The 23,704-nt window shown below is 40.1% G+C and overlaps 3 protein-coding genes across 33 annotated transcripts; 2 read left to right on the forward strand and 1 right to left on the reverse strand.

Moving 5' to 3' along the window:
• Window positions 1-18: 18 nt before the first annotated feature.
• Window positions 19-1,701, forward strand: LOC103975909 (uncharacterized). The gene is made up of 2 exons (XM_009391038.3): window positions 19-786; window positions 1,464-1,701. Exons 1-2 carry the CDS (start codon window positions 322-324, stop codon window positions 1,524-1,526), a joined length of 528 nt encoding a protein of 175 aa, XP_009389313.2. The 5' UTR covers window positions 19-321; the 3' UTR covers window positions 1,527-1,701.
• LOC135582675 (lysine-specific histone demethylase 1 homolog 3-like) lies at window positions 1,170-19,437 on the reverse strand. Of its 31 annotated transcripts, XR_010484042.1 has the most exons (16): window positions 16,402-19,437; window positions 15,967-16,108; window positions 13,322-15,583; window positions 13,102-13,195; window positions 10,807-11,285; window positions 9,982-10,686; window positions 9,568-9,642; window positions 9,197-9,289; window positions 7,732-7,789; window positions 7,156-7,233; window positions 6,911-6,988; window positions 4,356-4,410; window positions 2,221-2,286; window positions 2,065-2,122; window positions 1,853-1,995; window positions 1,170-1,742 (listed from the first exon to the last, which is right to left on the reverse strand). XR_010484042.1 is itself a non-coding variant. In XM_065094287.1 (8 exons), the coding sequence occupies exons 1-8, from the start codon at window positions 19,026-19,028 to the stop codon at window positions 9,224-9,226; spliced, it is 6,450 nt and encodes a 2,149-aa protein (XP_064950359.1). In that variant the 5' UTR covers window positions 19,029-19,437; the 3' UTR covers window positions 8,948-9,223. The 31 variants fall into 31 exon arrangements, 1 of the variants encoding a protein (XP_064950359.1); XR_010484047.1 differs by lacking the exon at window positions 2,221-2,286 and having other exon boundaries at window positions 2,065-2,080; XR_010484037.1 differs by having other exon boundaries at window positions 1,853-2,122; window positions 2,221-2,280.
• A 1,328-nt stretch (window positions 19,438-20,765) lies between these two features.
• On the forward strand, window positions 20,766-22,832 carry LOC135603021 (pentatricopeptide repeat-containing protein At1g08070, chloroplastic-like). The gene has a single exon (XM_065094289.1). The coding sequence runs from the start codon at window positions 20,787-20,789 to the stop codon at window positions 22,830-22,832; it is 2,046 nt and encodes a 681-aa protein (XP_064950361.1). The 5' UTR covers window positions 20,766-20,786.
• The last annotated feature ends 872 nt before the right edge of the window (window positions 22,833-23,704 follow it).

Raw genomic sequence — 23,704 nt, forward strand, 5'->3', positions numbered from 1 at the left:
ACAAAACCCCCCCCCACCCCCTCCACCACAAGAAAGAGCGGTCGACCGTCACAACAGCAGCACTGAACACTGTACCATCTCCCACCAAATGAATCATTGTGTTGATCATGATGCAGACATACTAGATTTTCCTCTCTCTCGATAGATCCGTCCCACATGGAATTGTGGCTGCTAGATCAGGTCCCATGGATTCGTAGTCAAATCCACCAGTGTCCGTATATTGCGCGAACCATCAATTGGTCTCCGTCCAACGGCGGCTACATAACCTATACATAAAGAGAAACACAACACACACTACCGACCGACGCTTGGTTGAAAACCATGCCCATGCCCGAGGCCTCCGATCCGATCGGCGCCGCAGCTGTCGGGTTCCCTGCTAAGAAGATGGAAGGCTTTGTGGAAGCTCCTCTGTCCGAACGAGGGCTGGAGATAGCCAAGAGTCGAGAAGAGCTTCTGCGCCTCCTGCACGATCTCCCGGAATCCGAGTTCGAGCTCTCCCTCACCGATCTTGTGGAGAAAGGAACGGGGGTTGCCAGTGATCCCGTGGCGAACAAGGCCGCGTCTTTGCTTGAAGGGCAGCTGAATCGGGCCAATGTCGTCAGTAAAGAGAGGAGGAGGAGGAAGAAGAAGAAGCGAAGCAGCAGCAGGAGTAGCTTCGGAAGCAGCAGCGACGGCGTGCTGCTCAACTTCTACGTGCCGGCCTCCTTGTCGCGAAGCCTAACCACGCCGAGGTCGAGCCGCCGGCCTGCCGCCGCCGCAGCAACGACGGACTGGCGACGACAAGAGGTGAGCGAGCGATGAGTTCTTCCCTTCGCCATGCACCCGCTGGTTCGTCGAACTTTGCTTGTGAACTGCTTTCTTCATCAGTTTCTTCGTGAGGTCTCTGGAAAACACCGATCGACTAGGAAAGGAGTTAGAGAATCTCCCACCCTTACTGCTAAACCCAAGCACGTAAAACAATTAAGAGGTCCCCATTCTCATATCTAATAGAGCAGAGTAGATGTATACGTATGTGGAGAAATAGGGAAGATGGCAAAAGATGAAGAGATGGAAGATGACGGTAAAAACAATATAAAAGAAGAATGATAAACAAAGCATAAGGGTTTCGAGAGAGAAGCAGCATAGCGAGATGGATGGGTTTATAATTTAGCATCCATCAGCCCACAGAATGAAACGAAACGATTCCTTGTTTTCTTGACTGCGATGGAGAATTAGTCGCCAAAATAATCTCAGAAAAGATACAGTTCTAATCTTCCAAAGAGCATTTGGAGGGCGACCAGTTGCATTATCTCTCGTTCTCCAGGGGGGGCATCCAGCCAAGAGAGAACAAACCATTGAAGAAAAAAGTCAGCTAAAATTCACAGATTCGATGCCCGACGCAGCTTGATAATGACACTGATCAATTGTTCTTTTGAAAAGCTAGATCACATTCTTCATGTTTCTCCCTTTCTTTTGCTTTGCAGGACAGAGAGATGAAGACTTTAGGGTGCTGGTCGGGCCTGTGGCAGAGGGGGAGGGGGAAATGAAGGGGACACTTGGGTATCGTGTGTCGTTCATCTTTTCTGAAGCAGCTAAGCCACGTCTTCTTCGTCCACCGATAGGCTTCCAAAGTTGTCATGTTTTGTCTGTAAATGATGTTTAACCCTTGTGGATCGGCGCTGTCATGTTCTCTTTGGTGCATTATAGCCTTTGATTCCTCAATCTCAGGATGGTTGGTGTTCAAGATCGAAGTCTAATTGTAACTGCAATCAACGACAAATAAGAAATGTCAGCTTTAGACACGAAAGAGATGGAACAAATACAACACCACCTTCATTAAAATAGAAGCTGAAAAGAAGTCCAGAACTGATACCTGACAAAGTGAATGGAACAACAGCGTTCACAATTTGATGCATACAGAGTAAGCAAATAGGATTAATACAATAACTCGTTCCAAGCATCTTCCCTCCAGAAAACTTGATTTGAGCCAGACTAAGCCTTCTTCTTCATTGACAGCTGCAAGGATCTCTATGTGCTCAATGTCCATGACGGACTACATGTGATAAAACAAGTAAAGAGTCTTACCCAATGGGCAAAGGCACTGTCGGGAAGATACAAAACTTGCATTAGAATATATATCAGCCTGCAACAAGTCCACTATGTCTATCTGATCTTTGCAAAACGAAAGATTCGGAAAGGACTTCAGTCCTTAGATACAGGGAGCAAGTCCTGTCTTTTTACCTGCCTGTTAGTTCTCAAATCCTTTTGATTCTTCCCACTTTGTTATTTCATGAACTAATGCTGAATCTTAGAGGTATTCCATCGTCAGAAAACAAAATTTTTATTTAGATCAACAGTAAAAATCCGATGGTAGCCCACTAAGATTTTTTAAGAAGATAGACATGTGTATCTGTATAGATATCTACAATCTTGAATAAAATTTCCAAGATGGTAAAGACACTTTGTAGCCAGAAGAAAAAAGCTGACAAATTGATGCATTATTATAAGCACAAAAAAGTAGATCACGTGAACAGAACTAAGCTAAGGCAACAAAAATGATTGTCTTTGCTTTTGATCTAATACCAAACATGACGAAATGAACTTGAGAATCAAAAGAGTTCCACTTACAAAGAAACCATACAATTTAGTGCTTTCCATCCTAGATTCCTAGGATAAAACATCTAAAGAAGATGGAAGTGGCATGTCACCCCTCTAAATCCCAAACTATTAATATTGTCAATCAACTCCTTGGACACACCAACAATTGATTTTATTCCAAGAAATCCTGTCTGTTATTCGTGTATCAGCATTGGGATTGCATATCACGAATCTTTCTTCATATATTTCTATTACTCCCATCTCAAAATGCAAACATGGTTTTCACCCATTGGTAGGGCTCCACAGCACTTATGATCAAATTAAGAAAGATAATTATGCTAATTTTCCTACCTATATTCTCCTATACCCGTCGAAATTGAGAAGTGGGCAATAACAAGGTAAGTCAATGCACGAACCGCACTTGAATGTACCAAACATGACTAAATTGATTAATTTATCAGTAAATTACAGACATACAAATAGACTAGTTTCCAATTTAAGGCCACACATATTCAACCGAAATGTTGCAGTTAATATATGGTGTAAGGGTTTACAAGTACAACTTTACCGATATAAAAGAGTTCAAATATGACCATATACGTATAAATTACTTGTCATAACAAGATCAAATGATACTTTTTTGGCATTATTACATCAAATGTTAAAAACTACAACATAAATTGTTAAAATGCAACATGATAGTCAAACTGCAGTTTTGTGAAAAGGGATCAAATGGAGTGGCCACAGGTCTGGGCATATTATTAGGCCTGGCAAAATGAATTCTGTTATTATCCATCATAATGGCAAAACTCATACATTTAATCCAATCAAACGTAGACTATGAACAAAAAGAACTCCGAAACTTAGATAAGAAATTATGACAATTTAGTTAATGAAGATTGCACTGTTGCTCATGCACAAATTGTTAAAAAGATTTAATGTCAATTGAATTTGAATCAAGAATAGTCATGATCTACTATGATTATGTTTAATTTATTGCTCTCAAACTTAGATCATCATTTTAATTACCAACTTGCTACTAAAGAATTGCACCTTGTTCTTTGCGGGGACTAACTAATGACTTGTATTTCAATTTGGCCATTGATTACTAATAATAGTCTACCATAAATAAAGATGTTTTACAATCATTAATACTAGTGTAACACCTAGGTTTAGTTCCACATTGGAAGTGGGGGCGCTAAGATTTAGAATGACATATAAGAGTCTGATGGAGATACAATTGTTATCTTCAGCTTAAGTATTTTTGTCAATTATTTGGGCTCAACGATACCAACAGACCAGGCTCGAGTAGAAAAAGACTATCTGTAGTCATGTGATTTTATGTTTATAACAGCAACGGACAGTTGTTAATCATGTGATGCTTCATAGATTTAAATGCTGAGTAACTATAAGACAACATATATAAAAAGTTTGTCATTGAGATAAGAATGTTGAGGTGCATGTATGGAATACTAAGAAGTTTGTGTTGTTGATATAAGAATGTTGAGGTGATTGTACGAAATTACTATAAAATATGAGAAAGAATTATTTTTTATTCGTGAATATTCATGAACAATTTATTATGATGAGGAAGCACCATTTAAGATGGTATGAGCATGTGCTAGAGAGACCTATAGATATTGTAGTTATAAGATGTGAAACTATTAATTTTGCGAGAAAAGATAGAGAGACCTAAATGGACTTTATTAGAATCTATAGATAAAAATTTAAATACTCTTAAACAAGGATATGATTTTTTACGGAGCTCGTGTACTAACCTCAAATAGGTGGGACTTTACAGTTTTTCTTGTTGTACAGTTCAGAGGGCATGCCCTAAAAGTTTGAAATAAATCAATCACCGCAATGAAACAAAAACTGTTACCAAACTGAGATAAAGATATTATGTGCCTTCCGGTATCTTAGTATACCTCAAAAGATTAAATGATTTGAACTTTGATCATTTGGTGCTAAATTGTATATGAGGTAGTGTTTCTACAGATTGATCTTCACATTTCAAAAGATATAAGATACCTAACGAGTAATCTATTATATTGATTAGTAATCAAGAAGTGAACAAACACACAGAAAACAGTGACAATGTTAGGATATTTAAATAACTTTGCAGAGCTTAAAATAAGAGACATGGTTAATTACAGATATAAGGCCAAACAAGAGAATTATTTGATGAAGTTTCCGAAGCACTCAACATGTTGCATATTGATGAGACCTAAAGCAACAACCTTACTGCAAAAGTTTAATTGGATTGGACCAAACTGGTTACTATTTCTACTAGCATGCTGCATTCAAGCACAAATATTTGTTAGATGCAACAAGTAGATTTTCTGCTTTCAAATACTGTCATTGAAAGACCAAAACAAGATGATTCTATTTATTCAGTGATTCTATTTATTCAGGGATCTAAAAAAAATCAGATCTTTCCACTGTATGACATTTAAGATGCTTCATGTGGCCAGTTTCGCTACTAGCAGAAGAAGAAGCAATGCAAAGACAAAAGAAAAAAAAGAGCTTGTCAAAACTTCCTGTATAAGCACAAGGCCATTTAAATCTAATACACAGCACCTAGACCATTCCTTCCCTACCAAGGTCTTCCATACAATTTACGCACTTAAAGGGACAAGTGCACTTCATCGACTTTTAAGCTTTTTATTTCCTATTGGTTGCCCTTTTATATCTTCAGTAATAAGAAGATACCCCAACATTCTCCTGGAATCTACCCTAAAGATATATGCTTTAACCTATTAAGTAAATTGCCTCAGAGCCTAAGAGATGATTCATCTGCTTCTATCCCATATAGCAAAGAGAGAAGAAAACCCCGCCATCCTCATCCTTGCACGGATCTCAAAGATTACAAACCAATCCCTGCACGAATTACCAAGCAAAAAAATTATAATTTTTCTTGGTATATATTTTCACTTGATTCCTTTTAGAGACCTAATTCCTTTCCAGCTTAGTCTAATAATTATCCTAACCATGGTATGCAATTTCGAATGGTACCACCCGGTATGAGCGGTACGTACCGATCCGATGAAATACCGGTACGTGAACAGCTACAGTGCTACAGTGCTACAGTAGAAAAAGAAATATTTAAAATTAGGTGTATCGCTCGATACACGATACCGTACAATACCGAACCAACCTCGAAACACCGGTACGATACGGTATTACATACATTAATCCTAACAATGTCACCACTGGAGAACTGCAATAATCATGCAATCATTGATTTAAAGTACAGATTAGACTGGAAAAACATACACTGGTCTAATAATTATCCTAACAATGTCACCACTGGAGAACTGCAATAATCACGCAATCATGATTTAAAGTACAGGTTAGACTGGAAAAATATCCACCGGTATTTGCTGGTCTGACCAAGAATTGATGCTCGAACATATGATACCACTATGCATATGTTCCTTTTTACAATTTTTTATTGTTATACTCGATGACAGCGAAAGGTACACAGCTTGATTTACCAATCAGTTGCTCAGTACCTTACTGGTCCAATGGGTTCTTAAAACTGGTATTAATCAATAACAACAACGACAAGAGTATTCTATAATGTTCCATCTATTTGGGGACAGTTGCAGAACTTCTATTGTCATTGAGCTCTATACAAAAAAATATCTTTTATCAAATTAATAACATCTAAAATTTTCTTTATAGTTTCCATTAAAGTATTCCTAAGTCTCCATCTACCTCTTCTCCATTAAAGTATTTATGGTCGAAGGCCGAAGACATCTGCAGCCTTTGACGTCTTCGCCGCCTTCTTCACCGAATACTGCAGACGAGGTGACAAGGAGAAGCGGAGGAAGCGACGTCGCCGAGGCTGCGTATGCCTTTTTCTTAATATTTTTTATTTTTATATATTGATTTTTATATTTTTATGTAAAATATATATATTTATATTTTATATATTAATTATATATATTTATTTATTCATATCGCTTGGTACGTCGTACCATACCATTCCGAACAAAACTCGGTACATCAGTATGGTACGAAATTTCAAACCTTATTCACACCATTCACTATCACTATCATTGGCTGAGATGCAAGCCACAAGGAACAATCATCAGTACCACTCACCAAAGGACAGTAACAGCCATAAGAATAAGCATTTGATGTGCATGGTGAGGTGCCAGGAGGAATGTTTGAAACATGAATCCTTCTAACACAAAGCATGCCATAAAGAGGCAGATCTTGGAATTATTTGTCTATGGATACGCCTCACAATTACACATCAAACAACTACGAAGAAGTAATATCATGTCACTGTGCAACGTGTAAATGAAAATTAGAGTTGACTAACCTGGAACTCATTGTAGCGTCTCACGAGAGAGTGTGGTCCGATTAAACCAGCTCATTAACTCATAATTTACCTGGATTTCTGCAACAACAAAACCCATTGTAAATGTTAACAATGTCTAAACTTCATGTTAGCCATGGCCACTGCCCCGTTTTTTCTTCTTTCATCCTCCCTTTCACAATAGTATGCAATGATAAATGAGCAATCATGTCACCATGCAATGCAAATGAAAATAAGAGTAAAATAACCTGGAACTTGTTGTTGCGCCTCACCCGAGAGTGTGATCCAAATTCACCAGCCCATCAACTCATCATTTACCCAGCTTCCTGCAACAACAAAATCAATCATAGATGTTAACAATGTCTAAACTTCATGTTAGCCATTGACAGTGCCATGATTCTACTTTCATCTACCTTTCCACACCAGTATACAATGATAAACTGACAAAGAACTATAAATGCTAGCAAAAGTCCTGGTTAAATTGTGCAATGCAAGTTAGAAATACCTTGCCTATAAAAAAGACATGTTAGAGCAGAAACTGAACTTCCAGTGCCAAATACTGGAAGTTAGTTTAAATGTTTAATGCAGAATCACTGTTCCAGACATATAGATGTCTTGGTAAGATACTAAAATTTATGATATAAAATAAAAACCAAAGTCAAGCATAAAAGAAACCACAATGCACTGAAATTTAGCCAACTGAAATAATAACTTTTACTTCGAAACTAAAAGAGGTTCAAACAGTTTCACCCCCAGCAGCTGAAGTAAAAAACAGTAGCAACTGCTAGATCATGCACTTACACAACAGTTTTGAAGCAACAGACCTGGTGATAGGTTATAAGGTCTTGAAGGATGTCCATCTTCCATAGGAGAAGAAAATGCCTAGTCAAGCAACAGAGAGTATTTGAATTAAGCAAGGAAAGAAAAAATAAGTGAAAACCAAGGGCAATATCATGATAACCAAACAGCACAGCAACTCATGTTAACAAACAGAATTATAATAAATCATGTCAACACAACGTGATTAAAATTCAGGACATTCAAAAAATGAACATGAAAAACTTTACAAACTGCATAAGTTGTTCCAAAACCACTATGATCCTAAAGAAAATGCTTTACTCTCAGCAAGCTTCTTTAAAAGAAGACAAGCTTTATAACCATAACAAGATAAATTTAAGAACTGGCATTATTTCCAAAACCAAAATTTAATGAGGCCAAATCCATAGCTAAAAATAAATTTAAAAATGATTACCCAAAAAATAAGAATATGATATAGATTCCTTCTTTTAAAAATTTTGACATATGAATAATTGAATTAAATTCACTAAAATGTTGACACCTTCATAGTACCCCAAAATGTTGTGGTGCTGACATGGATATAGAATGGTTGATATAAGACATATAACTACCATATTGTCCAACTAGGCACCATATATGTATCATGTCTGCACGACATAAATTTGGGATTCACATGAGCTATAGGTGAGCCATGTCAACACTATATAGGAGTCACGTTAGTGCTACATCAGCACCATGTAAATATAATCATATTAAGGTTTTAATGGTCCCCACATGGATGTCATGCACATATATGCATTACAACAAACCCACATCAGCACCAGATACAAGCCCAATAGTTGGAAGTGTCAAGTGTTTTACAGAGTATGGCACAGGTGGGTCAAAGCCATACACTTTACCACAGGTGGGCAAATTGAAATCGGGCCACAAACCACAGCTGTGCAAACTTTAATTTGTCGTTAAAAATATACTGGTTAAATAGAAATTTTATCCAAACTCCCCCATCAAATATTCAATTGCAGACATAGAAACTCAATTAGAAGTCATGTCAAACCTGACAAAAAAGGACCAGTTTCTAACCACAATCAGCCAGAATGTAACCTTCTACCTTTGATCACAATGAACCAGATGCCACACAAATTACAAAGGATGACAGGAAGTCTGTTCCGTGTTCATCATTAATAGCTAAGGCAAATTAATAACGAAGTCTGTGCCATGTTCAGCATTAATAGCTAAGGCAAATGAATAACGAGACATTCCATTCAGTTCCAAATTTACAGAGATCTATCATTATCTGCTTCAATTTGACAGCACAAAAGAAACATAAGATATTGACTTGTCACATGTAACCAAAAAGCATTTAATGCAACACCCATAAGAAACAGGACATGAGCTTTCTTAACAAGTAAACATGTAATTTTAGTCAAAGACTATCAAATGTCAAGAACTACTGTCAACAAATTATAGTATTGATTTTCTCTTGAATATGACCAGCTTTTGTTACATCACTTGGAAACATCACGACTTCACACTTTGATTCATAGCCATGTGCCTCTCAATCAACTTGTCCACAAAAGATCTAATCTGCAACAACACAAACCACTAAATAGTCAAGAAGTGCAATGTGGTTAAATAGGATTAATAAACTTCCTCCAGAGAGGAAAATCTATAACAAGTCAGGAAGAAAATTCAATATGTGAAACCCAAATGTATACATGGAATTATAGAAGAACAGCATAAAAATAAGGGTAGCTACATTGGTCAAAAAACCAAAAACAAATTGTTGCTAGATAGAGGTCAAAACTTTTTGCCTGATTGCAAGAATCAATTGAGATAGTCACTATATGAGAAGTTGAGCAAACCTTGTTCTTCCGTCTAAAATCAAGAAAGTCATAAATAGCCAATCTTTTTTCTTCTTCTGTACATTGTTCCACAACCTGACAATATCAAAATACAAAAAACATAAGAATACATTTCTGAATATTGAATTTCATAACTGAAACATTCAGGTCCCTTGGTTGCAAATATAAACACGAGGCTAAACAGAAATAACTTCTTCTGTTGTATGTCAAACAAAAGAGAAATCAAGATATGGTTATCATGATACAAAAATCATGACACCAGAAAATGGCATGATAGAGCTCTTCTCCTTGCGATGTTGCATTAACAATAGACGATATAAAAATTTCAATATATGCCCATCTAATATAAACAAAATGCTAAGAAAAATGAGGTACTGACCCAAGTGCTCATGGGCTAAAAGAATAAGGGTTCACCTTGGTTGCAGTTCTCTTCATTATTGATTTATAACCTTCTCTGTCAATCTTCCTAGTTCTGTACAGAGGCATCAGTAGGGAAGCTACATAATCCACAACACCTTGTTTAATATAGTTCACTCCTCTTTGCTGATGCTCTAGAGATGATTTGTTTTCTGCTACTTGTAAGGCAGCATCTGCCCCAGTCTGACATTGGTTCCTTAAAGCTGGTAAGACTAAGTTATTGGAGTCTTCTTCATCTCTTATATGAATGCTGCTATAAAAATCAGCATCTGCATCCATTGCTTGTAACTGCCACCTCTCAATGGCAAGAGAATCCTTAACACCTCCACTACCAACAGCATCTGTATCAATCCAAGCTTTGGTCAATCTACTATCCACTGCTCCACTTTCTCCAGAATGTTCCCTTAGACTTGAAGTATATGGTACTTCATTTGAATAGCTGCACTGAGTATAGTTATCACCGGACATTTTTGAATTGTCAAGACAAGCAGCACTGACATCAATAGACCAATTTCTAACCCTGCAGTTTCTTGAATCTATTTCTGATACACAATCTTGCCGTCCGAAATTGCCATCAGACCACTTCCTTCTTACATCAAATTCATCCAACTGGACACAGTGTTCACGTCTCGCAAATTTATGAAAAGATGGTATCTTGGGAAGCTCACGCAATGGCACCTCTGCTTCTGAAGTTGCATATGCCTGCACAGCAAACCGCCAGAAATTATATTCAAGTGCAACTGATCATCAAATAGGAGTATTAACACTCAGAGAAATAACAAAAGGAAAAAAGGTTAACTTAAATAAGGTTCCGTTAGAAACCTCTACAGCTTTAAGAGCAGCGGCACGTGCAGATTCTACGGCAGCAAAGGTTGCAGCTTCTTCAGATACAACTAAATTATCCTTTGTCTTTGACTTTGTGTGTACAATACTCTGTGAACGCAATGATCTGACATCAGATTTTATGCATACTGAGGATTCTAACTTGGTGGGCAGGATCTCAGGTTTCTTAATGTTTACTTTAGATGGTGAATGGCTTCCAGAAGATGAAGGAACTTGAATAGTACATTTATTTTCCGATGTTTCAGTAGTCATCCGTAGATGTGGCTTTCCTAATATGAGTTCCTTAGATCTGACTTTTGATGATTCTGAGCATGTTGCTTGCCTCAGCAGCTTCAATCCATTTACAGCCTTTTCCTTGCGGAAAACTTCTATCCACATGCCAACCAGCTGACTTGCAACAGAACGGATATCTCGACTAGTATGCACACATACCTTATCTTTAATGGTTCTTCCGATTCCTGCAACAAGAGGAAATGCCTGGTATTTAAGATCAATATTGCTGACTGAGCATCACATATAGTCCAAAATGACTCAATGCAATTCACGTAAAAATAATAGTAAAATATCTCACACTATAGTAGCACAAGTTACTAAACAGATTCACAAAAATATAAAAGGCAAGAGAATGTGATGCTTGTGAACTAAATGCATGCATTAGACTTGCTAAACCAACAAACAGAACTTCCAATCTCAGAATCAACACTACTCTTAGGACTTCTAAAGTATTATAGAATGAAAACGACAAAAAAAAAAAAGAGTCAAACAATGGTTGACCAGATCAGAAGATTTTCCGTGGGTTATAGATTGCAAATCACAAATACTTTGAATTTCATTATAAAGCACAAATACTTCATATTTCTGGTTTTATTCATACTGGACACATGTTTGATGTGATACTTCATAATTTGTGAATACTTCCACAAATTAATTCTCTTTAAAAATGATCTAAAGAATGAATTCTTCTGGGCAAGAATTTAAATTTCGATGGTACCAGTTTCAGCAACCAATCAAATCATTATGGTGTTGGTATATAGGGTGGTACACAAGTCTAGAACAAGCAGGTATAACTGAAAAGAAAAGAAATTTAATACCAACCTATATGGCCCAGGACAGGTCCTTGGTTGGACCAATAATTATTGATTGATACATACCTGTCTAGTTAGTGTTTGAAACTTTGCTACTAGGATACTTTGGAAACATTTTTGTTATATATTTTGAAAAAAAATACAGTACAGGAAACTGCCAATACCATACCAGTCCATGCAAGGGTAGGTATTGATGCCAAACAAATTCCAGTCCTTGCTGAACTGCACTCATTTTTAATCCCATTCTCAGATTGTCTCCTTTTTTTTCTTCCTTGCAACCACTATGTTGCTTGCTATTAAAGTCAGCCTCTACTTCAAAACTGTCTGGCAAATCCCACTTTCCTCTGCTGCATACAAAGTAACTCCTCCCACATTCAGTGCATACTCCATGTGTCTCATAGGTACTGGTGCATCTATCTAGGAGATTAGAGCTGGACTCAAATCCAGGTGAGGTTCATACTTGAATATGTTGAGAAGAGTATTCTTGTATCCAGCATGAAACCTAATGTCTATGCATAAAGATCTTGTCATTATTTCTTGCATATACCTAGACAATCACTTCCTACATAATTAGTGAAACATTGCACTTAATAATATATTAGTTCTTCAAAGTATCCTAGTTGGCTGAGATCCTAAGCTATGAAATAAAATTTTAAATAATTAAGGACTTGATCAAGCTGGTGGCTACTCCAGACAATGCAATATCAAGATCATGCACCACTAAATAGAAAGAACACCCTGACTACAAATGCTAAATTCCAAACTGCAACACAGAACATGGTACTACACAACATATCAACTTTATGCTAACTCCAATGTGTCATAACCAGTCAAACCTCTTGAAAAGAAAATATTCACCATGGCAAAGGAGCTAGACCATTTGAATCTGTTTCAAGAATGCAAATTACAGCTCAGTAGAAAGAGAAACAAAACTAAAGACCATTTACTATTTATCATACATCCAACTTGACAAGATATTAGGCATACAAGAAATCGTGCCACATATAAAATTTGCAATCAGCAAAGGAAAAATGATCAGCTAAGATGCATAGGTACAGCAAACTAACAAACTTCAAAAGCTGACAGGCAGAATATAGGCAGCGGTACTTTGATGTTAAAATAATGAGAAAAAAATTAATAATGTGAAGAGGTTTAAAACGAATAAAGCATGAACTAGAAAATTGAATACCAGATAAACGAACAGCAACTAAATCAGTTGATACAAGAACAAGCAGGCGAACACAATGTCGCAAGAGCTGAGTAGAATTTTTTCCCAACGAATCCTGTATTGAAAAGGAGAGGTGAAAACTATTTTTCAGAAATGATAGCTTCTCATAGCATATCATTAAAAAATTAACCTTCTAAAACAGGTAAAATTACATTAAAAAATAACCTCAGAATTATCTTACAAGGATCCAAGTGTTGAGTGTGCTGAGTCCTTCTTTGGTCCCAGTGAAAGATTTTAGAGATTCAACAGGAAGGCGCAATAATTCTTTAGCAAGATGTAGTCGTCCAGATGTAGTTTTTGCACTAAAGAACAAGTCTTGCAATAAAGATTCCTTGGTGGACAATATATGTTTGCCATCTGAAGAGCTTTTGCAAAGACCACTAGAAAGCTTGCATGCATCAAGTCGCTTTGACATGTCTCTTACTTCATTTCGTTCACTATCTGACTGTCTCAGTGTAGATTCCATTGCCTCTACTTCTGCTAGGTAATCCTTACCAGTAGTTAAGATGTCTATAATGCGTACTGCTTCTCGAAGACCACTCATCATGGCACCACCAACAGTATCAGGGTGCTCCTTGCAGGTTGCTTCACCAGCAAAAAATAAACAATTTGCAACTGTTCTTCCCAAAATATCATAGTCTTCACCAGATGCTCCAACAGCAACATAAGAGTAAGCACCCCTACTGAATGGGTCCATACCCCAATTTGTCACAACAGATGCAATAGGATCTGGTACAGAAGCTTCACCAAAAAGTTTGCGAAGAACCATCAAAGCATGGTTCACATGATCAGATTTGCTGAAGGTTTGTCTAGCTGCCTTTCCAACTACAAGTGCTATAAGAACAGGTGTCCCAACTGTCTTCTTCACATTCCAAAACATAAAACATTGGCCCCTTTTATCTGTTTCTTCTGCAGTAGCCCCAAAGTAGTCTACGTTTTCATCCCAAAAAGCTTTAGAGAACTCCAATACAACTTTATTTAGCACACCAAAGCCAAGCCTCTTGATAGAAGTCTGCTTCCAATCAGGTAAGGCAGGAGAAAACTTAATTGTCTCTGCCTTCAGACAACCAAGTGGAACAGTGATCAAGGCTGCATCCCCTACATATTCCATACCACTCGATGTAATAACTTTGACTTTGTTTTCATCTTGGCCGGCACCACTTATTTCATTGGTGTTATAGATGATCTCAGTAACATTTTTGTTTAATTGAATATCAAGTCCCAGGCCTAAACTTTCTATAACTGTGCTGTAACCCCCTTTAATCATACAGTGGGGCCCACCAAATCCTCCATAAACATCATCTTGATTCCAGTGAGGAAGTGATACTTCCTTAAGTGATGCAGCACAACCATACTCCAAATGCGCAAAGTGCCAATCCATCACTCTTCGCTCAAGGGGGCTCAAAATATTAGTTTCAATATCATGGTCAGCACCATCTGTCAATCTAGAAGCTGAGGAATTTACAGAAGCATCCACTGTTGCTGAATCATAAACCACACTTAGTTTATTGAATTCTACAGAATCTGATGTTGCCTTAGACATCCGCCGCTTCCTAATGGCATATTCCAATCCATCCTCGAGACACATTTCCATTGCACCTTCACCATTTTGTGCAACAAGAAGTACCATGTCATCAAGAAGACTATTATATTCAGCTTCCAGAGCTTCATCTAAGTCAGCTGGAACTTTAAGACCTGTGACTATATCATAAAGAGGACAATCACTGTTCAAAACAGTTAACTCAAGACCCAACTGGTTACAGATTAAGGATGATGGATCTGGTCTTCTTTCAGTTGCAACATCAGCCTCTACACCAGTGATAATGCTGGCACCAAGATCAACAGGAACTGAAAGTGATGAGCGGTCTGTGTATACACGACCACCAACTCTATCTCGAGCCTCGAGAACAGTTACGGAAAAGCCTTGGCGATGCAAATGACGTGCTGCAGTTAAGCCAGCAGGACCAGCTCCAACAATGATTATCCTCTTGTGAATGTTTAGACCAGATTCAGTACTCTTATTCACCTCTAAAGATTGTGCAAAAGAGGAATGAATCTTAGCATTTTCTTTCACCATGTTTGTCACATTGTGCATATCAGAAAAAGCCTCTATGTGCTGTGAGGAACCATCAGTCTTTGATCCACAATCAAATGGTGGATCAATCATTGAAGGAATAAATGTTTCCGCAATGTCTTCTTTCTGAGCATCATTGCACCTCACCCCTTCATCATATGGAGAAAATTTGTCATACCCACTCCTTAAGTTACAGACCAAATCTGAGCACACAGGATCCCCAGCTATGAAAGTTTTGGGTGGTTCTCTTTCACATATTAGAACCACTGGCGACAAATCTAGTTCTGTATTAGCATTTTCCTTAACTTGCACATTTACAGAAGGCTTTGGCACACATTGCTCTGAAGCAATTCCAGCATTAATGTAACCCTGCAGAAAACTAGTTAGAATCTGGATGTCTATTCTTAACGTCATGAAAAAAAAGAGCAGCATACCAAATCTTTAAAATTTAAACTTCAGAGTATCCTGAGCACAGAAGTGCTTGGCCCAAAATACAAGATCATTTATAAGAAACCTTAGTTATTGAAAAACAAAATCCCTTCAGGAAAAAAAAGGAAGTCCGACCACACATATCCTACAAAATCAGTATCAAAAACTCTCGTTTGTTACATGGAACCAAATAACTAAGACTTAATTGCAGGTATTCAACTTCAGCGATACTTGAAGAAGGATAACAATCAACATTAATAGATAATATGATATTAACTTGGAAATGAAGAAATATATATATCCTTTCCTATAAGGAAACTTACATTTTGGTCAAGAAACATATAGATCTCACGAATGAGGGATTGACGTGCTGATTCATCTTTCGAAGAAGCATCAGTTGCACCACAGTTCATAAGAGGAAGTATGTGCTTCACATCTTTACTCCAACAACCTAGAATAAAGTTCCTGACATGCAAAGCAACAAGGATGTCTAATTTAAGTTTAAAAAATAGCAATCAAAAACCAGAAATTCCGTAAGTTGAATGAAAAGTTTCAACCACCATTAAAAATAACCATGATTTAGAAAAAGATAAAACTAAAACATGTAACAAGTTTCAAAGTGCACAAATAAGAAAACACATAAGCTAAAAGCAAAAAAGGTTTTTGATCATGTCTTTAGTATCAACTTTTGAGTTAAAAATTACCTAATTAAAAAATCACAAAAATTAACTGCACATTTTCACGAAAATGTAACTTACCTGCAATCCAAATATTCTTGAAGACCACCTCTACGCTTTAAGATGTCCCTAAATTTGATCTTCTCAATTGGACTAACAGCATGAGCTTTTAGCCCAGTTGCTACTGCTACTGAACCATCATAAGAAACCTCATCTAAGGAATGTGCACATGACTTATCTCTTTGTCTAAGAGACTGGTCTTCATTAGTGGCAGACAAGTTTGCAAAAGGTCCTTGCTCATGCATTAGAACTTCCCAGTCAGCATCTCCCTCGTATGCCATGTCACCATGCCTATGTATTTTTGTATTACGGACCACACGGGAAATTGTTGATTGGTTATATACATCACACTCGGATACTGAAGATGGTTCAGTTTGATGAGTTTCTGTCTGATTGAATCTAGTCTCAGAATTCACCACATCAGGATCCTCAATGGTAAAAGGAACTCGACTCTTGGTGGAAGATGGCTCTTTGGAGGCATCATATAGTATGTGATTTACCAGTGAAACTCCCTGAATGTTTGCACTCAACGATGGGTGTATGACATCATCAGGTTGAGGATTCTCATCAGATGAGATGTTGGCAGGTAAGAGTTGTGAATTACAAGATCTCATAATATCTGTCGATTGATCTGGATGGACAACAACAGCGTCAATTTTTTCTACCTTCTCACCAAAATTTGAGAAACATAAACAAGGCAAAGTTCCACCATATTCTCCGCTGCCACTGACTCCGTGATGGAACCTACAGTCATTATGTAGCTGACACTTTTGGCAATTGATGTTTGGTAAAATCTCAGAGGAAGGCCATGATAATTCATCATGACCTTCAGGTTCTATTGCATGCAGTCTTTCTTTCGCAGATGATATCTTCTCACAATTATAATAAGGTCTTTCAAAAGCTTCCTCAGAAGTTAAGTTGAGTATTTTATCCTCATTTAGATTTTTATCGCATGAATCAATGGACACATCATTATGTAAAGCCCCTACTACTTCCTTCCTCTGCCTTTTGAGAGAATAAATTTCTTCAGAAACCCCAGTGATAACTTCGTTTAAAGCATTACAATGTTCCTTGCATTTTTCTGACATCCTAAGCACATGTTCAGAACATGAACCTTGAACTGATAACCCATGAGTACCATCAGAAAGTTTATTTCCATCCTTAGCTGGTGATTCATTTGATCTATGAGAACACTGTCTAATCCTAGTCCCATTACATATCATTGAAAAAAGATGGTCAGAAGTTGATAGACCCACAGTCGCGCTCCCATTGGTGAAATGTTTGAGACTATTCCCCTGCCTTGCTATCTTATCAGTAAACTGGTGAGGTAGCTTCTCGTCAGACGTTTCATAAGGACTTTGATTCATCTTATGGTCATTTCCCACACATTTTTCTGACTGTTGTTTTGGTAAAACAGTTATCTCGTTCGTTGCTTCAACAGAATCAGAACTCAAGACGTGAAATGAAGATGGTGCAGAACTACCAAAATTTCCCTCATGATGTAGAACAGAACCACCACAAGCATCAAATTTTGCACTTTCCATAACTTCAAGGCCAGAAATAGAAGAAGCCTCATGAGTTGAATTTCGAGGTAATTGTTTGGAAGTTCCACCTGAACTATGACTTGACAACTTGGAAGATTTTGAAGTAGGTACCCTACCTTCTTGAGGCATAGATGAGCGAGAGAGAGTTTTTCCGGAGGCAGAAGTCTGTTTTTTCACCAACATTTCATCATCAGATTTCCCACCCAAATGTCCATCTGGTGTACTATTGATCTTCATCTCTGTAACTATACCATGAGGCTTTGGACCCCTACTTTTGGTGACAAGTTCCAATTGTGCTCCATCAGGAATTGAAGGCAGACCACTGTTTAACAGAGGAGATCTCTCAAGGTTTGGAACCAAATCTTTGGAAACCATGCCAGTTCCGCACATCAATTCTTCGTCAATACTCGGAGTTCTATCTTTTGCCTTTGTTTTTTTAGTCGGATGAACCCTTTTGACAAAAGTTGATAGTGAATCTCCCAAACTCACGTCTGAAGAATCGTCTGAGCTGCTGCGAAGACCTGAAACACCTTTAGCCCCATCTTTCATGGTTAAATCATGCCTGGATCTTCTGCTTCCAGGATTCCCTAGATGCCCTAAGTGCACATTGTCACCTCCCATGTTGTCCACCTTCTCCAACAAGCCTAAACCATCCAACGGGAGGGATTTCTTTTCACCTATGGATGCGGCGTCACCAACAGCTTTACCCCTCTTTGGACCCTTCAGCTTCTTCTTGAAACTGGCTAATGTATCGTCCATCTCGCCGTACTCCGCCTTCTCGTCATGCCTAGGGTTTTCAGCCCTGGCACCAGGGGAAGCGGGCTTACCCTTGTTCGCAACCCTTGCCTTCTTGACCTTGAAAAGACAACCAATCGGCTGCTCGTCCTCATCCAATACTCCGACACCTGCCTCAGCCGAGGGTAATGATTTCCTCTTGCGCTCCTTCTTCTCCATCTTCGAAATCACCGACGTAGGTTGCGGGGATCCGGATTCTACAGGACCACTACCAGCGACGGAAACATTAGACCCCTTCTCCCGTTCCCTCAGCGCCCGCCCAGGGCCAGCCCGTGCATCATCAAGACCGCTCTTTTTCCGCTGTTTCATCGGTATCAATAATCCGAAACCGTCGAGGGCTCACGCGCCCTTCAGCAGGGGAGGGATCATCGGGGGAGGAAGGGAAGGGAGGTCCGTGATCGAGAAGAGCGCACCAATGTCCGTTTCTTGGAGGACGAAAGAGAAAAGATCGTACCGTTTCGAGGAAGGGCAGGCGCGGGAGGAGAGGAGGGGAGGAAAGCGCCTCACCTGAGGAGCTTTGCTGACGTTGCTGCTGCGTCGTCGGCGACGGGTATCGCCAGCGGGAGGAGGGCGGGGCCGGCGGTGGCTGGTGAGAGGAGAGTGCGAGAGAGAGCGAGGGCTAACGGGTATTTTGTTGGGGAACGGAGAGAAGAGGAGTAATGTGGGCGGGGTTGAGTTAACCTCTTGCAAGGCAATGATTCCCTTTCTGTGGAGGACCTGTCTCTCGCTCTCTCCCCCTCTGACTTGTGTCATGGGAGCCTTCTTTCATGCCCCTTTTATTTAATTTCTTTATTTCATAATAAATTTTTGGTAAACTTTAAAATTATTTTTTAATTAATAGTTTTTTATTCATTCTTACCGAACGTCTCTTATTTCCTATACGACGAAATTATTCCCTACTCGTGTCTCGTCCATCGTCACCTCTCGATCTTGTTACTCATCGATTGTGGCTTTTGCCCCTCACCATTGTGGTTATTTTCACTTTACTTATATAGTTTAAGTTTCTAACTTCGTTATCCACTCCCTCATGTTTCGATCACTTCTCGCTTTGTTTTACATTTATCGGACTTTATCCTCCTCATAAGAGCTGCCATCCAGTCATCACGCTTTCTGCATTTAGAGTTCTGTTTATAAAAAAAAAAAAGAAATCTCGTTATTTTCATTCAACACTTTTATTGGAAGCCAAAAATCTATCATCATCTCTCGTCTTGGATGTCTGAGCGATGAGAGCGAGGATGCGTTAGCGGGGATGATGACAATGTTTTACTGGCAAAGGTACATTGGCAAGATAAGACATAGGAAATAATCAACTAGAGAGACGTATGAAGAGGAGAGAAGATGTAAATACAAAGAAAGAGAATATGAAAGATGAGGGCAATGATACCTCCTAAAAAGATGAAAGAGATAATTGATAAATATGATGCAAAAAGAGAAGATGTAAAGCAAAGATTGAAAAAGATGGGAGGGAAGACGAACACGATAAGACCTTATGATAAAACGAAGATGGTCATGGGTAATATCATCTTTTAGGAATCAGAAGACACTATAGAAATAAATGAAAAATGATGTTAATAAGGAAAAAATAAAAATAAAAAAGTTTTTTTTAAAATTACCCTATAAATTTAATTTTTTTTATAGATATCACATGAATTAAATTTATAGATTTATAAAAACTGGGTGAGTCTCAAAGCGTAAAGGTTTTAACTTTTATTTTTTATTAGAACAATTCATCACAAATTGCTCAGTTAAAGATTATGGAATATAGAATTAAACAGTTCACCTTCCAAGTTCTATGATCAAGCATTTTAGCTGGGGCCCGTCCTTGCAATAAGATCGAATCGGGAGCCAAGCCCAAGCTCAACTATTTCTCTTCTCTTACCGGATCCGCGTGATGAGACTTAGCGGGCGGCTGGTTCCTTCCTGGAGCTGCAATTGAAATCCGAATCCGAAATCCACTAGAGATGGTGCAATCGGATATCGGGTCGGGTGGAGTCCGCGTGCTTAAGCTACCTTACCCGTTCTCTCGATAGAAGACGTGTTGGCTACCGAGTCGCCGCTCATGGTGTCATGATCCCATACTCGCAATGCATCGAACACCTCTCCAAGTACTGCACCTCCGTCGCCAAATGTAAGCAAGCCCACTCCTTCCTCCTCCGCACCGCCCTCCTCGACGACCCACGATGCGCCAGCAAGCTCATCTCCTTCCTTGCAGTCTCCCCCTCCGGCGATCTCGGCTACGCCCGCAGGGTTTTCGCCCAGCTGCGGCGCCCTCCCGACCTCTTCCTATGGAACGCAATGATCCGCGGCCATGCCCGCGGCCCCGATCCGCCCGCCGGCCTCTCCTTCTTCCGCCTTATGCTCCGCGCCGGCGTCGCGCCAGATCACCATACGTACCCCTTCGTGCTCACGGCCTGCGCCCGCTCGCGCGCGCTCGAGCACGGGATGAGGTTCCACGGGGAGACCATCAAGGCCGGGCTCGACACTGACGTCTACGTGCTCAACGCATTGCTTCAGTTGTACACCTATTGCGGCTGCTTCGGAGCCGCTCACCAGTTGTTCGACGGAAACCCTCATAGAGATGTCGTGTCATGGAACATCATTATGAGAGGTTACGTCCTCGAAGGCTTTTCCGAGCGGGCACTGCATCTGTTAGAGGGGATGAAAGACACGGGTATCAAACCAGATGATGTCACGTTGATAAGTCTGGTGTCGGCTTGCTCTGGATCTGGTGATTTGGATCGAGGGCGATCGCTCCATTCGTATGCCAGTGAGCTCGGTCTGGTGACGAAGAGCCTCAATTTGGGGAACGCCATCCTGGACATGTATTGCAAGTGCGGAGACTTGGAGTCGGCACAGAGTTTCTTCGATGAGATGGAGGAGAGAGATCTGTTGACATGGACAACCATGGTATCCGGTCTGGCAAAATGGGGCTCGTTTCAGGAGGCATTGGCGTTGTTTCGAAGCATGCAGCGCAACGAGGTAAGGCCGGACGAGGTGATACTTGTGACGATGCTGTCTGTCTGTGCTCATATGGGAGCTCTGGACCAAGGCAAATACATTCACCTCTTGATGGACCGGCAGGGAGTCAACCGTGATGTTGTGATCGAAACTGCTCTGGTGGACATGTATGCAAAATGTGGGGGTCTAGAATTTGCTCTGCAGGTCTTCGAGGAGATGAGGGACAGGAATGTCTTCACTTGGAATGCAGTCATCGGCGGACTAGCGATGCATGGACATGGTCGACGTGCACTGGAGCTTTTCGGGAGGATGAACAAGGAGAGGATCGTGCCCGACGACGTCACCTTCATAGGACTACTATCCGCATGCAGCCATGCAGGATTGGTGGACGAGGGCCTTAAATATTTCAGGATGATGGAGGAGGTATACCAGATCAGGCCACGGATGGAGCACTATGGGTGTGTGGTGGATATGCTCTGTAGGGCCAGACTGCTGCAAGACGCTTTGGCATTCATAGAGAGCATGCCCATCAGACCAAATGTGGTTATGTGGGCAGGTCTCATTGGTGCTTGTAGGGCTGCCGGGGATATCGAGCTTGCAGAGAGGCTCGGTCAACGCGTCATCGAGTTGGAGCCTGACACCTGTGATCGATACGTGATGCTATCCAATCTTTATGCGGGTGCTCGAAGGTGGGACGAGGCCTTGGAGGTCAGGCAGCTGATGAGAGCCAAAGGAATCGAGAAAGCTCCGGGAATAAGTTGGATCGAGTTGAATGGGACAGTTCAAGAATTCGTCGTCGGCGATAGATCTCACCACCAAACAGAGCAAATCTACATGATGGTGGAAGAGATGTGGCACAGGGTTAAGGCAGCAGGCCATGTCACAAGCACTACGGATGTACTCTTTAACATAGAAGAGGAAGAGAAAGAGCACTCTCTGTTCTTCCACAGTGAGAAGATGGCTGTCGCATTTGGTTTGATGAGCAGTGCTCCTGGCTCGCCGATTCGAATCACGAAGAATCTTCGTGTGTGCGGCGATTGCCATTCTTTCCTAAAGGCTGTTTCCGAGGTTTTTGGTAGAGAGATCATTGCAAGGGATCGGAGTCGATTTCACCATTTCAGAGGAGGCCTTTGCTCATGCAATGACTTCTGGTAGCTGCAACGACGATGGCCAATCTAATATACTGCAGTAACCTGTAAAACTATGAGATATCACGATTATTTCCTGTTCATGTACAGGATGTCGATCGGATTTAAGATCAATTTGTTGGTGATAGACATCTCTGTCACGGACTCCGCAGCCAATCTAGAAACATGACTCGTTTTCGAGCGACATGATCGCATATCGTTGTTCACATGCAAGCCAGCGTTGACATTGTGGCGCTTACGAAAGAAAGACTATGATCCGAATCTGCTTCGATACATGAAGGAAAAGTCAGCTCTCGATTATAAGTCAGCGGTCTCCGTTCTGTAGCAACGCGCATCTCCACAGTAAGGATCTCGCCACCCTGAATGCTGATGACTTGTTTGTTCCTAATCAAGAAGAACCGAAGAGCCGCATCGCTGTCAGAATTGATCCCAGCAGTGAATCCAGGAAACAATCAATGGATCACTGCCAGATTTTGTTTCTTGAGGTCAGAATACATGTTAGATCAGTACTGTGCTTCACACAAGCTGTGACTCACTCAGCCTCGGATAATTTAAGTAGATCACGGTAACGAAGAATCCCGGCGAAGCTTGAAGCATGGCCGCCATGGAAGAGAAGACCACGTGCTATGAGGTAGGATAGAGACCTGACCGTGGCCATGATTGGTTAGGCTGCGTTGAATACATCTTCATCGCCATTAATCTCTTCACGAGACCAATCGGATTGGATGTCATGCGTTACGCCATCGATCTACCCCATGCGTTGCATGCCGGAAGAGATCACCATTACGCTGCGTCTCGGTGATGGCTCTACACGTCGAGGGCGGAGCTGGCTTGCACAAGAAACCACTACTTTATGCATTAGACAACCAGCAGCTGACG

The sequence above is a fragment of the Musa acuminata genome, chromosome BXJ1-2 (genome assembly GCF_036884655.1).
Source record: "Musa acuminata AAA Group cultivar baxijiao chromosome BXJ1-2, Cavendish_Baxijiao_AAA, whole genome shotgun sequence".
Lineage (NCBI taxonomy): Eukaryota > Viridiplantae > Streptophyta > Magnoliopsida > Zingiberales > Musaceae > Musa > Musa acuminata.

Excerpts from the sequence above, each read along its gene's own strand:
- LOC103975909 (XM_009391038.3), top strand. The coding sequence starts at position 322 with ATGCCCATGCCCGAGGCCTCCGATCCGATCGGCGCCGCAGCTGTCGGG. Across the intron at positions 787-1,463 it reads CGGACTGGCGACGACAAGAG|GACAGAGAGATGAAGACTTT; the intron begins GTGAGCGAGCGA and ends TTTGCTTTGCAG.
- LOC135582675 (XM_065094287.1), bottom strand. The coding sequence starts at position 19,028 with ATGAAACAGCGGAAAAAGAGCGGTCTTGATGATGCACGGGCTGGCCCT. Across the intron at positions 11,286-13,101 it reads AGTTGCTGTTCGTTTATCTG|GAATCGGAAGAACCATTAAA; the intron begins GTATTCAATTTT and ends CTCTTGTTGCAG. Across the intron at positions 10,687-10,806 it reads CTGCTCTTAAAGCTGTAGAG|GCATATGCAACTTCAGAAGC; the intron begins GTTTCTAACGGA and ends TTTGCTGTGCAG.
- LOC135603021 (XM_065094289.1), top strand. The coding sequence starts at position 20,787 with ATGATCCCATACTCGCAATGCATCGAACACCTCTCCAAGTACTGCACC.